Raw genomic sequence first — 15,272 nt, forward strand, 5'->3', positions numbered from 1 at the left:
CCACACGGCCGATCTTAGTGTCATCTGCAAACTTCTTAATCATACCCCCAACATTCAAGTCTAAATCATTGGTGTACACCACAAAAAGCAAGGGACCCAGCACTGAGCCCTGCGGAACCCCACTGGAAACATCCTTCCAGTCACAGAAACACCCATCGACCATCAGCCTTAAAGAGGGCTTTCAGGCCGATTAGAGAGATGTGGCGCCTTTAAAGCTGAATATAGTGACATGGCCCCTTTAAGGCCGAATGTAGCAACACGGCCCCTTTAAGACCGAATGTAGTGACGCGGCCCCTTTAAGGCCGAGTGTGGCGACGCGGCTCCTTTAAGGCTGAATGTAGCGATACGGCCCCTTTAAGGCCGAGTGTGGCGACGCGGCTCCTTTAAGGCTGAATGTAGCGATACGGCCCCTTTAAGACCGAATGTAGTGACGCGGCCCCTTTAAGGCCGAGTGTGGTGACGCGGCTCCTTTAAGGCTGAATGTAGCGACACGGCTCCTTTAAGACTGAATGTGGTGACGCGGCCCCTTTAAGACCGAGTGTAGTGACGCGGCCCCTTTAAGACCGAGTGTGGTGACGCGGCCCCTTGAAGCAGGAGCGCGGCCGGAAGTGGCGGCTGGGACACGGAACTACAAGTCCCGGCGGCCCGCGCGGGGAGACGTCACTGCCGGTCAGGCGGCTCCGGGAGACAGACAGACAGAGAGCGGGCCGCGGGATGGAGGAGGTGGACCGCATCGTGAGCCGGGCCCTGGCCCAGAGCGGCTGGTGAGGGACCCCGCCCGGACACGGCGCACACAGCGCCCCACACACCGCCCGGACACGGCGCACACAGCGCCCCACACACCGCCCGGACACGGCGCACACAGCGCCCCACACACCGCCCGGACACGGCGCACACAGCGCCCCACACACCGCCCGGACACGGCGCACACAGCGCCCGGACACCGCCCGGACACGGCGCACACACCGCCCCACACACCGCCCGGACACGGCGCACACAGCGCCCGGACACCGCCCGGACACGGCGCACACACCGCCCCACACACCGCCCGGACACGGCGCACACAGCGCCCGGACACCGCCCGGACACGGCGCACACACCGCCCCACACACCGCCCGGACACGGCGCACACAGCGCCCGGACACCGCCCGGACACAGCGCCCCACACACCGCCCGGACACAGCGCCCCACACACCGCCCGGACACGGCGCACACAGCGCCCCACACACCGCCCGGACACGGCGCACACAGCGCCCCACACACCGCCCGGACACGGCGCACACAGCGCCCGGACACCGCCCGGACACGGCGCACACAGCGCCCCACACACCGCCCGGACACGGCGCACACAGCGCCCCACACACCGCCCGGACACGGCGCACACAGCGCCCCACACACCGCCCGGACACGGCGCACACAGCGCCCGGACACCGCCCGGACACGGCGCACACAGCGCCCCACACACCGCCCGGACACAGCGCCCCACACACCGCCCGGACACGGCGCACACACCGCCCGGACACGGCGCCCCAAACACCGCCCGGACACGGCGCACACAGCGCCCCACACACCGCCCGGACACACCGCCCCACACAGCGCCCGGACACGGCGCCCCAAACACCGCCCGGACACGGCGCACACAGCGCCCCACACACCGCCCGGACACGGCGCACACAGCGCCCGGACACAGCGCCCGGACACAGCGCCCGGACACGGCGCCCCAAACACCGCCCCACACAGCGCCCGGACACAGCGCCCCACACACCGCCCGGACACGGCGCACACAGCGCCCGGACACACCGCCCGGACACACCGCCCGGACACTGCGCACACAGCGCCCCAAACACCGCCCCACACACCGCCCGGACACACCGCCCGGACACACCGCCCGAAACACCGCCCGGACACACCGCCCGGACACACCGCCCGAAACACCGCCCGGACACGGCGCACACAGCGCCCCACACACCGCCCCACACACCGCCCGGACACGGCGCACACACCGCCCCACACACCGCCCGGACACACCGCCCGGACACACCGCCCGGACACGGCGCCCCAGACACCGCCCGGACACGGCGCACACACCGCCCCAAACACCGCCCGGATACAGCGCACACAGCGCCCCACACACCGCCCGGACACAGCGCCCCGCCCCAAACACCGCCCGGATACAGCGCACACAGCGCCCCACACACCGCCCGGACACGGCGCACACAGCGCCCCACACACCGCCCCACACACCGCCCGGACACACCGCCCCAGACACCGCCCGGACACGGCGCACACAGCGCCCCACACACCGCCCCAGACACCGCCCGGACACGGCGCACACACCGCCCCAAACACCGCCCGGATACAGCGCACACAGCGCCCCACACACCGCCCGGACACACCGCCCGGACACAGCGCCCCGCCCCAAACACCGCCCGGATACAGCGCACACAGCGCCCCACACACCGCCCGGACACACCGCCCGGACACGGCGCACACAGCGCCCCAAACACCGCCCAGACACAGCGCCCCGCCCCAAACACCGCCCGGACACAGCGCACACAGCGCCCCAAACACCGCCCGGACACAGCGCCCCACACACCGTCCAGAGCGGCTGGTGAGGGGGCAGCTCCCAGACAGGGTGCAAACACCCCCTCCCCCCCTTGGTGTGATACCCCTGTACTGACCTGCCCTTGTTCCCCCCCCCTGGTGTGATACCCCCTGTACTGACCTGCCCTTGTTCCCCTCCCCCCCCCTGGTGTGATACCCCCTGTACTGACCTGCCCTTGTTCCCCTCCCCCCCCCTGGTGTGATACCCCCTGTACTGACCTGCCCTTGTTCCCCCCCCCTGGTGTGATACCCCCTGTACTGACCTGCCCTTGTTCCCCCCCTCCCCCCCTGGTGTGATACCCCTGTACTGACCTGCCCCTGTTCCCCCTCCCCCCCTGGTGTGATACCCCTGTACTGACCTGCCCCTGTTCCCCCTCCCCCCCTGGTGTGATACCCCTGTACTGACCTGCCCTTGTTCCCTCCCACCCCTGGTGTGACACCCCTGTACTGACCTGCCCTTGTTCCCCCTCCCCCCCCCCCCCCCTGGTGTGATACCCCCTGTACTGACCTGCCCTTGTTCCCCCCCCCTGGTGTGATACCCCCTGTACTGACCTGCCCTTGTTCCCCTCCCCCCCCCTGGTGTGATACCCCCTGTACTGACCTGCCCTTGTTCCCCCCCCCTGGTGTGATACCCCCTGTACTGACCTGCCCTTGTTCCCCCCCTCCCCCCCTGGTGTGATACCCCTGTACTGACCTGCCCCTGTTCCCCCTCCCCCCCTGGTGTGATACCCCTGTACTGACCTGCCCCTGTTCCCCCTCCCCCCCTGGTGTGATACCCCTGTACTGACCTGCCCTTGTTCCCCCCCTCCCCCCCTGGTGTGACACCCCTGTACTGACCTGCCCTTGTTCCCCCCCCCCCCCCCTTGGTGTGATACCCCCTGTACTGACCTGCCCTTGTTCCCCCTCCCCCCCTGGTGTGATACCCCCTGTACTGACCTGCCCTTGTTCCCCCTCCTCCCCCCCTGGTGTGATACCCCCTGTACTGACCAGCCCTTGTTCCCCCTCCCCCCCTGGTGTGATACCCCCTGTACTGACCTGCCCTTGTTCCCCCTCCCCCCCCCCCCCTGGTGTGATACCCCTGTACTGACCTGCGCTTGTTCCCCCTCCCCCCCTGGTGTGATACCCCTGTACTGACCTTCCCTTGTTCCCCCTCCCCCCCTGGTGTGATACCCCTGTACTGACCTGCCCTTGTTCCCCCTCCCCCCCTGGTGTGATACCCCTGTACTGACCTGCCCTTGTTCCCCCTCCCTCCCCCCCCCCCTGGTGTGATACCCCTGTACTGACCTGCCCTTGTTCCCCCTCCCCCCCTGGTGTGATACCCCTGTACTGACCTGCCCCTGTTCCCCCTCCCCCCCTGGTGTGATACCCCTGTACTGACCTGCCCTTGTTCCTCCTCCCCCCCTGGTGTGATACCCCTGTACTGACCTGCCCTTGTTCCCCCTCCCCCCCCTGGTGTGATACCCCCTGTACTGACCTGCCCTTGTTCCCCCTCCCCCCTGGTGTGATACCCCTGTACTGACCTGCCCTTGTTCCCCTCCCCCCCTGGTGTGATACCCCCTGTACTGACCTGCCCTTGTTCCCCCTCCCCCCCTGGTGTGATACCCCCTGTACTGACCTGCCCTTGTTCCCCCTCCCCCCCTGGTGTGATACCCCTGTACTGACCTGCCCTTGTTCCCCTCCCCCCCTGGTGTGATACCCCCTGTACTGACCTGCCCTTGTTCCCCCTCCCCCCCTGGTGTGATACCCCCCCGTACTGACCTGCCCTTGTTCCCCCTCCCTCCCCCCCCCCCGGTGTGATACCCCCTGTACTGACCTGCCCTTGTTCCCCCTCCCCCTCCCCCCCAGGTGTGATACCCCTGTACTGACCTGCCCTTGTTCCCCCTCCCCCCCCCCCCCTGGTGTGATACCCCTGTACTGACCTGCCCTTGTTCCCCTCCCCCCCTGGTGTGATACCCCCCGTACTGACCTGCCCTTGTTCCCCCTCCCCCCTGGTGTGATACCCCCCGTACTGACCTGCCCTTGTTCTCCCCCCCCCCCCCCCCCCCCCCTGGTGTGATACCCCCTGTACTGACCTGCCCTTGTTCCCCTCCCCCCCCTGGTGTGATACCCCTGTGCTGACCTGCCCTTGTTCCCTTGTTCTCCCCCCCCCCCCCCCCCCCCCCCCCTGGTGTGATACCCCTGTACTGACCTGCCCTTGTTCCCCTTCCTACCCCCCTGGTGTGATACCCCCCTGTACTGACCTGCCCTTGTTCCCCCCCCCCCCCCTGGTGTGATACCCCTGTACTGACCTGCCCTTGTTCCCCCCCCCCCCCTTGGTGTGATACCCCTGTACTGACCTGCGCTTGTTCCCCCTCCCCCCCTGGTGTGATACCCCTGTACTGACCTGCCCTTGTTTCCCCCCCCCCCCCCCCCCTGATGTGATACCCCTGTACTGACCTGCCCTTGTTCCCCCTCCTCCCCCCCTGGTGTGATACCCCCGTACTGACCTGCCCTTGTTCCCCCTCCTCCCCCCCTGGTGTGATACCCCCCGTACTGACCTGCCCTTGTTCCCCCTCCCCCCCTGGTGTGATACCCCCTGTACTGACCTGCCCTTGTTCCCCCTCCCTCCCCCCCTGGTGTGATACCCCCTGTACTGACCTGCCCTTGTTCCCCCTCCCCCCCTGGTGTGATGCCCCCTGTACTGACCTGCCCTTGTTTCCCCCCCCCCCCCCCCCCTGGTGTGATACCCCCTGTACTGACCTGCCCTTGTTCCCCCTCCCTCCCCCCCTGGTGTGATACCCCCCGTACTGACCTGCCCTTGTTTTCCCCCCCCTCCCCCAGCGAGATCCCGGACGATGTGGTCAGCGTGCAGCAGTTCTCCACCGAGCTGATCGTGGAGGCCGTGGTCCGCTGCCTGCGGATCATCGATCCCTCGCTGGGCAACGGGCTCAGCCACCAGCTCCCGCCGGGGATGTCCGCCCGCTTCCGAATCGGCATGAGCCTGGCACAGGCCTGCCAGGTACGTTCACGTCCCGGCAACACCCCGGCACGCACCGTGTGTGGGGGGGGCGGGAAGGGCGGGGGTTTAACACCCAGGTTCATCCCGGTAAAGTCGAGTTGCGTGTCAGGCAACCTGTCGTGTGGGCTTGCTGACTTGAGTGCCACACAGACGATGGCAGACAAGCAAAGCCCCTCTAAACATGGAATTATGAACGGGAAATCATGTTTGACAAAGCTACTGGAGTTTTTTTTGCGGATGTACCTGATAGAGTAGATGAGGGAGAACCAGTGGATGTAGTGTATTTGGATTTTCAGAAGGCCATTGATAAAGTCCCACAAAAGAGGTTAGTGTGTAAAATTAAAGCACAGAGGATTGGGGGTAATGTATTGGCATGGATTGAAAATTGGTAACTGACAGGAAACGGAGAGTAGGAATAAACGGGTCTTTTTCGGGGTGGCGGGCAGTGACTCGTGGGGTACCACAGGGATCAGTGCTGGGGCCCCAGCTATTCACAATCTACGTAAATGATTTGGACGAGGGAACCAAATGTAATATTTCCAAGTTTGCTGACGACACAAAACGAGGTGGGATTGTGAGTTGTGAGGAGGATGCAGAGATGCTCCAAGGTGATTTGGATCGGTTGAGTGAGGGGGCAAACACACGGCAGATGCAGTATAACGTGGATAAATGTGAAGTTATCCACTTTGGTAGGAAAAACATAAGGACAAAGTATTATTGAAATGGCGATGGCTCGGGAAGTATCGATGTACAGAGGGACCTGGGTGTCCTTGTACACCGGTCATTGAAAGCTAACATGCCGGGGCAGCAAGCAGTTAGGAAGGCCAATGGTATGTTGGCCTTCATTGCGAGAGGGTTTGAGTACAGGAGCAAGGAGGTCTTACTCCAGTTATTCAGGGCCCTGGTGAGACCGCACCTGGAGTATTGTGCACAGTTTGGGTCTCCTTACCTAAGGAAGGATATACTGGCCATAGAGGGAGTGCAGCGAAGGTTCACCAGACTGATTCCTGGGAGGGCAGGACTGTCGTATGAGGAGAGATTGGGTCGACTGGGCCTGTATTCACTGGAGTTTAGAAGAATGAGAGGGGATCTCATTGAAAGGTATAAAATTCTGACGGGGTTGGACAGACTGGACGCGGGGAGGATGTTCCCCCCGGGGCTGGGAAGTCTAGAACAAGGGCTCACAGTCTCAAGATACGGGGTAGGAAATTTAGGAGCGAGATGAGGAGAAATGTTTTCACTCCGAGGGTGGTGAACCTGTGGAATTCTCTACCACAGAAGGCTGTGGAGGCCAAGTCACTGAATATATTTAAGAGGGAGACAGATCGATTTCTGGACACAAAAGGCATCAAGGGGTATGGGGAGAAAGCGGGAATATGGTGTTGGGATAGAGGATCAGCCATGATCATATTGAATGGTGCAGGCTCGAGGGGCCGAATGGCCGACTCCTCCTATTGTCTATGTTTCAGGATCTGGGCTACGAGGGGGAGATCGGCTACCAGACCTTCCTGTACAGCAACGAGCCTGAAATTCGTCGACTCCTCATGTTCCTGGTGGAGAAGCTTCCCCGGGACAGCATCGACTCGGCAAACCAGCCCGCAGGTTTGGTCCCAGGGTACACCGCCTACCCGGAGGATTGGCTAACTAACGAACTAACAGAGAACAGCGAGTCGGGATAAATGGTTCATTCTCGGGTTGGCGATCAGTAACTAGTGGGGTGCCGCAGGGATCAGTGCTGGGACCCCAACTATTTACAATCTATATTAACGACTCGGAAGAAGGGACCGAGTGTAACGTAGACAAGTTTGCTGACGATACAAAGATGGGAGGAAAAGCAATGTGTGAGGAGGACACAAAAAATCTGCAAAAGGACACAGACAGGCTCAGTGAGTGGGCAAAAATTTGTCAGATGGAGTATAATGTCGGGAAGTGTGAGGTCATGCACTTTGGCAGAGAAAAAAAAATCAACGGGCAAGTTGTTATTTAAATGGAGAAAGATTGCAAAGTGCTGCAGTACAGCGGGACCTGGGGGTACTGGTGCATGAAACACAAAAGGTTAGTATGCAGGTACAGCAAGTGATCAGCAGGGCCAATGGTATCTTGGCCTTTATTGCAAATGGGATGGAGTATAAAAGCAGGGAAGTCGTGCTCCAGTTATACAGGGTATTGGTGAGGCCACACCTGGAGTACTGCGTGCAGTTTTGGTTTCCATATTTACGAAAGGATACACTTGCTTTGGAGACAGTTCAGAGAAGGTTCACTCGGTTGATTCCGGGGATGAGGGGGTTGACTTATGAGGAAAGGTTGAGAAGGTTGGGCCTCTACTCATTGGAGTTCAGAAGAATGAGAGGTGATCTTATCGAAACGTATAAGATTATGAGGGGGCTCGACAAGGTGGATGCAGAGAGGATGTTTCCACTGATGGGGGAGACTAGAACTAGGGGGCATGGTCTTAGAATAAGGGGCCACCCATTTAAAACTGAGATGAGGAGGAATTCCTTCTCTCAGAGGGTTGTAAATCTGTGGAATTCGCTGCCTCTGAGAGCTGTGGAAGCCGGGACATTGAATATATTTAAGACAGAGATAAACAGTTTCTTAACCGATAAGGGGGCGGGCAGGGAAGTGGAGCTGAGTCCATGATCGGATCAGCCATGATCGTATTAAATGGCGGAGCAGGCTCGAGGGGCCGAATGGCCGACTCCTGCTATTTAAAGATATACTTGCCATTTGAGGGAGTGCAACGAAGGTTCACCAGACTGACGTGTATGTCCACAGATCCCTGAAGGGATAAGGCCAGGTAGATAAGGTGATTAAGGCGGCACACGGAATACTTGCCTTTATTGGCCGAGGCATGGAATACAAGAGCAGGGAGGTTATGCTTGAACTGTATAACACACTGGTTAGGCCACAGCTGGAGTACTGCGTGCAGGTCTGGTCACCACATTACAGGAAGGATGTGATCGCACTGGAGGGGGTGCAGAGGAGATTTACCAGGATGTTGCCGGGACGGGAGGATTTTAGCGATGAGGAAAGATTGGAGAGGCTGGGGTTGTTTTCCTTGGAACAGAGGAGGCTGAGGGGAGACCTGATTGAGGTGTATAAAATGAGGAGGGGCCTGGATAGAGTGGATAGGACCGACCTGTTTCCCTGGGCAGAGGGGTCAACAACCAGGGGGCAGAGATTGAAAGTAATTGGGGGGAGGTTTAGAGGGGATTTGAGGGGAAATGTCTTCACCCAGAGGGTGGTGGGGGTCTGGGGTGGAACTCACGGCCTGAAAGGGCGGTAGAGGCAGAAACCCTCACCACATTTGGATGTGCAGCTTGAAGTGCCGTAACCTACAGGGCTACGGACCCAGAGCGGGAAAGTGGGATTGGGCTGGGTAGCTCTTGGTCGGCCGGAGCGGACATCAAGTCTCTTGCCCCCAGCGCGTCATCCCTGCCCAGCCGAAGTCCCTTACACTCGTAGCGGGTGGGAGGGGCATTGGGACAATAACATCGGGGGAGGGTGGGAAGGACACTGACTTTTTTGGGCTGTGTATGGTTGGGTGAAAGAGCAAGTGGGAGGGAAGTAGCTGCAGACAAGTAACTTTATTTCATTAACCTGCCCGTGGTCCTGTGACAGGGAAATCTGTGCTCCAGCGATCGATTGCGTCCAAGATCAAGCAGCAACTGGCCATTCCGTGGGTGCCAGCATCCCTCAGGACTCCATCCCTCCTTCGAGTGCAGGTTGGTTTCTGACCTTGTGTGCATTGCTGTCCTGCTTCGGCACGCTGTGTTCAGTGCACAGGCTCGGTGAGCGGGCAAACATTTGACAGATGGAGTATAAGTGTGAGGTCATGCACTTTGACAGAGAAAAAAATCAAAGAGCAAGTTATTATTTAAATGGAGAAAGATTGCAAAGTGCCGCAGTACAGCGGGACCTGGGGGTTACTTGTGCATGAAACACAAAAGGATAGTATGCAGGTACAGCAAGTGATCAGGAAGGCCAGTGGTATCTTGGCCTTTATTGCAAAGGGGATGGAGTATAAAAGCAGGGAAGTCTTGCTCCAGTTATACAGGGTATCGGTGAGGCCACACCTGGAGTACTGCGTGCAGTTTTGGTTTCCATATTTACGAAAGGATATACTTGCTTTGGAGGCGATTCAGAGAAGGTTCACTCGGTTGATTCCGGGGATGAGGGGGTTGACTTATGAGGAAAGGTTGAGGAGGTCGGGCCTCTACTCATTGGAATTCAGAAGAATGAGAGGTGATCTTATCGAAACGTATAAGATTATGAGGGGGCTCGACAAGGTGGATGCAGAGAGGATGTTCCCACTGATGGGGGAGACTAGAACTAGGGGGCATGGTCTTAGAATAAGGGGCCGCCCATTTAAAACTGAGATGAGGAGGAATTTCTTCTCTCAGAGGGTTGTAAATCTGTGGAATTCGCTGCCTCAGAGAGCTGTGGAAGCCGGGACATTGAATATATTTAAGACAGAGATAGACAGTTTCTTAACCGATAAGGGGATAAGGGGGCGGGCAGGGAAGTGGAGCTGAGTCCATGATCGGATCAGCCATGATCGTATTAAATGGCGGAGCAGGCTCGAGGGGCCGAATGGCCGACTCCTGCTCCTATTTCTCATGTTCTTGTGTCTGGACCCAAGAATTCAGGTGCGTGTAGCGCCGCGATGTAATGTTTCTGAACACGTTGTGTATATTCGGTCTGAGTGCCAGCTGTGGCTCAGTGGGCAACGCACCGTCCTCCGGGTCATAAAGTTGTGGGTTCAAGTCCCACTCCAGGGACGTGAGCACATGAATCTCGGCTGACACTCCCAGTGCAGTACTGAGGGAGCGCCGCACTGTCGGAGGCGCGGTACTGAGGGAGCGCCGCACTGTCGGAGGCGCGGTACTGAGGGAGCACCGCACTGTCGGAGGGGCGGTACTGAGGGAGCGCTGCACTGTCGGAGGGGCTGTACTGAGGGAGCGCCGCACTGTCGGAGGGGCGGTACTGAGGGAGCGCCGCACTGTCGGAGGGGCGGTACTGAGGGAGCGCTGCACTGTCGGAGGGGCGGTACTGAGGGAGCGCCGCAATGTCGGAGGGGCAGTACTGAGGGAGCGCCGCACTGTCGGAGGCGCGGTACTGAGGGAGCGCTGCACTGTCGGAGGGGCGGTACTGAGGGAGCCCCGCACTGTCGGAGGGGCAGTACTGAGGGAGCGCCGCACTGTCGGAGGGGCGGTACTGAGGGAGCACCGCACTGTCGGAGGGGCGGTACTGAGGGAGCACCGCACTGTCGGAGGGGCGGTACTGAGGGAGCGCCGCACTGTCGGAGGGGCAGTACTGAGGGAGCACCGCACTGTCGGAGGGGCAGTACTGAGGGAGCACTACATCTCATTATACTCCATCTGCCAAATTTTTGCCCACTCACTTAACCTGTCTGTGTCCTTTTGCAGGTCTTTTTTGTGTCTTCTTCAAACATTGCTTTTCCTCCCATCTTTGTATCATCAGCAAACTTGGCTATGTTACACTCGGTCCCTTCATCCAAGTCATTACTATAGATTGTAAATAGTTGGGGACCCAGCACTGATCCCTGTGGCATCCCACTAGTTACTGATTGCCAACTGGAAAATGACCCATTTATCCCGACTCTCTGTTCTCTGTTAGTTAGCCAATCCTCTATCCATGCTAATATATTACCCCCAACCCCGTGAACTTTTATCTTGTGCAGTAACCTTTTATGTGGCACCTTATCGAATGCCTTCTGGAAATCCAAATACATGACATCTACTGGTTCCCCCTTATCCACCCTGCTCATTACCCATCCTCTGGCAAATTTGTCAAACATGATTCCCCTTTCATAAAACCATGCTGACTCTGCTTGACTATTAATGATTTTCCAAATGCCCTGTTACTGCTTTAATAATGGATTCCACCCTCCCAGATATTTTCTTATCGAAGCAAGATTAAACGATTGTGGTCCGAGCCTCTGCTCGTTCCTCACTGACTTCCCTGACCTGTTTGTGTTGCCATCCAATCAGGATCCATTTGCTGTCTGCCCAAAGACACCAGTCTCCAAACTTGTCTGTCGCTAATATCCAGCGTTGTAAAACTGCTTTTGCTTCTGTTACAGAGCTCTCGACTGATGCAGAAGTTCCACAGTCAGCCCCTCAGTTTGCCCGAGAACTACACCACAGAAAAGAAAATTCCAGAAGGTATTGGGGCAGTTTATGGCGTGTGGGTTATATATTGGGGTGGTTTATGGGGCGTGGGTTATATATTGGGGTGGTTTATGGGACGTGGGTTATATATTGGGGCAGTTTATGGGGCGGTTTATGGGGTGTGGGTTATATATTGGGGCGGTTTATGGGGTGTGGGTTATATATTGGGGCAGTTTATGGGGCGTGGGTTATATATTGGGGCTGTTTATGGGGTGTGGGTTATATATTGGGGTGGGTTATATATGGGGGCGGTTTATGGGGTGTGGGTTATATATTGGGGGGTTTATGGGGCGTAGGTTATATATTGGGGCTGTTTGGGGTGTGGGTTATATATTGGGGCAGTTTATGGGTTGTGGTTTATATAATGGGGTGGTTTATGGACTCTGGGTTATATATAGGGGCGGTTTATGGGGTGTGGGTTATATCTAGGGGTGGTTTATGGGGTGTGGGTTATATCTAGGAGCGGTTTATGGGGTGTGGGTTATATCTAGGGGCGGTTTATGGGGTGTGGGTTATATCTAGGGCGGTGTATGGGGTGTGGGTTATATCTGGGGCAGTTTATGGGGTGTGGGTTATATCTGGGGCGGTTTATGGGGTGTGGGTTATATCTAGGGGCGGTTTATAGGGTGTGGGTTATATCTAGGGGCGGTTTATGTGGCGTGGGTTATATATTGGGGCAATTTATGGGGCTGTGGGTTAACAAATAGGGGCGGTTTATGGGGTATGGGTTATATATAGGGGCGGTTTATGGGGTGTGTTATATATTGGGGTGTGGATTATATAATGCAGTTTATGGGGTGTGGGTTATATATTGGTGTGTGGGTTATATAATGCAGTTTATGGGGGGTGGGTTATATATCGGGGTGTGGGTTATATAATGCAGTTTATGGGGTGTGGGTTATATATTGGGGTGTGGGTTATATAATGCAGTTTATGGGGTGTGGGTTATATAATGCAGTTTATGGGTTGTGGGTTATATATCGGGGTGTGAGTTATATAATACAGTTTGTGGGGGGTGGGTTATATATCGGGGTGTGGGTTATATAATGCAGTTTATACGGTGTGGGTTATATATTGGGGTGTGGGTTATATAATGCAGTTTATGGGGTGTGGGTTATATATTGGGGTGTGGGTTATATAATGCAGTTTATGGGGTGTGGGTTATATAATGCAGTTTAAGGGTTGTGGGTTATATATCGGGGTGTGAGTTATATAATACAGTTTGTGGGGGGTGGGTTATATATCGGGGTGTGGGTTATATAATGCAGTTTATACGGTGTGGGTTATAGATTGGGGCCGATATTAGCAACGATTTGTAGTTTGATTTTGAGTTGGTACTCGAGCGGGAAGGATTTTCCCGAGTCGTGAGCCAGTTGCCAACGTGTGATCTTCTGTGTCCCAATGTACTCCGGGGTCACGAGCAGGCTGGCCACATTGTTCACTGCAGTGTAGCTCAGATTTCGCCTGCTCCCAATGCTGCTGTTGGTCTGTGACCAGCTATGTTCCAGTTGTGATTGTGAGATATTTTGGTAGGAATTATTTTTTAATTAAAAAGCAAAAAAAATGTTTTTAAAAAGCAAGTTATTTAAATGGAGAAAGATTGCAAAGTGCCGCAGTACAGCGGGACCTGGGGATACTTGTGCATGAAACACAAAAGGATAGTATGCAGGTACAGCAAGTGATCAGGAAGGCCAATGGTATCTTGGCCTTTATTGCAAAGGGGATGGAGTATAAAAGCAGGGAAGTCTTGCTCCAGTTATACAGGGTATTGGTGAGGCCACACCTGGAGTACTGCGTGCAGTTTTGTTTTCCATATTTACGAAAGGATATACTTGCTTTGGAGGCAGTTCAGAGAAGGTTCACTCGGTTGATTCTGGGGATGAGGGGGTTGACTTATGAGGAAAGGTTGAGGAGGTCGGGCCTCTACTCATGGAGTTCAGAAGAATGAGAGGTGATCTTATGGAAACGTATCAGATTATGAGGGGGCTCGACAAGGTGGATGCAGAGAGGATGTTCCCACTGATGGGGGAGACTAGAACTAGGGGGCATGGTCTTAGAATAAGGGGCCGCCCATTTAAAACTGAGATGAGGAGGAATTTCTTCTCTCAGAGGGTTGTAAATCTGTGGAATTCGCTGCCTCAGAGAGCTGTGGAAGCCGGGACATTGAAGGTGTAGATAGACAGATTTTTGAGCGATAAGGGAGTGAAGGGTTATGGGGAGCGGGCGGGGAAGTGGAGCTGAGTCCATGACCGGATCAGCCATGATGGTATTAAATGGCGGAGCAGGCTCGAGGGGCCGAATGGCGGATTGTGTTTCTTGTGTCATGTGTTAATCGTTTTATCTCCCCCCTCGGGTTCCCTGAGCTGTGTCGGGCTGACACCAGATTGCATTTGGCTCTTGTTTTGTAGAAGTGAAGGAGTATTACGATCGGTACCTCCTGCCCGTCACTGCCCAGCCCAGTCGTCATTCCTTCGTTGCTGCATCACTGCTCGAGCAAGCTGTGGCTGATCTGAGCGCCGTTCAGGAGTGGGAGAGCGAGTGGAACAGTCAGGGCCTGGTGTCTCGCCTATCTCCGGAGGTATGTCACTTGCATTTTCTCCAATCAAATATCGGGGAAGACCGAAGCCATTGTTTTCGGTCCCTGCCACAAACTCCGTTCCCCGACTCCCTCCCTCTCCCCAACTCCTGAACCAGACTGTTCCCAACCTCGGTGTTCTATTTGACCCTGAAATGAGCTTCCGGCCACATATCCCCAGCACAACTAAAACCACCTCCGTAACATCGCCCGTCTCCGCCCCCTGCCTCAGCTCATCCGCTGCTGAAACCCTCATCCGTGCCCCCGTTACCTCCAGACTTGACTATTCCAACGCGCTCCTGGCTGGCCTCCCACATTCTACCCGACGTAAACTCGAGGTGATCCAAAACTTGGCTGCCCCCGTGTCCCAACTCGCACCGAGTCCCGCTCACCCATCACCCCCTGTGCTCACTGACCCAGTGTCCCAACTCGCACCCAGTCCCGCTCACCCATCACCCCCTGTGCTCACTGACCCCGTGTCCTAACTCGCACCGAGTCCCACTCACCCATCACCCCCTGTGCTCACTGACCCCGTGTCCTAACTCGCACCGAGTCCCACTCACCCATCACCCCCCTGTGCTCACTGTCCCGTGTCCTAACTCGCACCGAGTCCCACTCACCCATCACCCCCTGTGCTCACTGCCCCGTGTCCTAACTCACACCGAGTCCCACTCACCCATCACCCCCTGTGCTCACTGCCCCGTGTCCTAACTCACACCGAGTCCCACTCACCCATCACCCCCTGTGCTCACTGACCTATATTGGCTCATAGAAACATAGAAAAACGTCTCAAGGTTCTTCACGACAGTGTTAGAAGACAAAGCAGGTAAATTTGACACCGAGCCACACAAGGCGACATTACGGCAGCAAACTGGGTCAAAGTTTTACCTAGTTAAGCAAC

General features: G+C 57.0%; 1 protein-coding gene across 1 annotated transcript in view; it reads left to right on the plus strand.

The window, feature by feature from the left end:
- Nucleotides 1-674: 674 nt before the first annotated feature.
- The window catches only part of ccdc22 (coiled-coil domain containing 22), a gene marked incomplete at its 3' end in the record, with an annotated part of 40,592 nt that continues 25,994 nt past the window's right edge, over nt 675-15,272 (plus strand). The window contains exons 1-6 of the mRNA XM_070874724.1: nt 675-764; nt 5,425-5,602; nt 7,072-7,204; nt 9,224-9,327; nt 11,709-11,790; nt 14,205-14,374. Of these exons, the coding sequence (XP_070730825.1) occupies nt 715-764; nt 5,425-5,602; nt 7,072-7,204; nt 9,224-9,327; nt 11,709-11,790; nt 14,205-14,374 (717 nt within the window). The remainder of the gene's footprint in view (nt 765-5,424; nt 5,603-7,071; nt 7,205-9,223; nt 9,328-11,708; nt 11,791-14,204; nt 14,375-15,272) is intronic.

Source organism: Pristiophorus japonicus, unplaced genomic scaffold (assembly GCF_044704955.1).
Source record: "Pristiophorus japonicus isolate sPriJap1 unplaced genomic scaffold, sPriJap1.hap1 HAP1_SCAFFOLD_942, whole genome shotgun sequence".
In the NCBI taxonomy this organism is placed as follows: Eukaryota; Metazoa; Chordata; class Chondrichthyes; family Pristiophoridae; genus Pristiophorus; species Pristiophorus japonicus.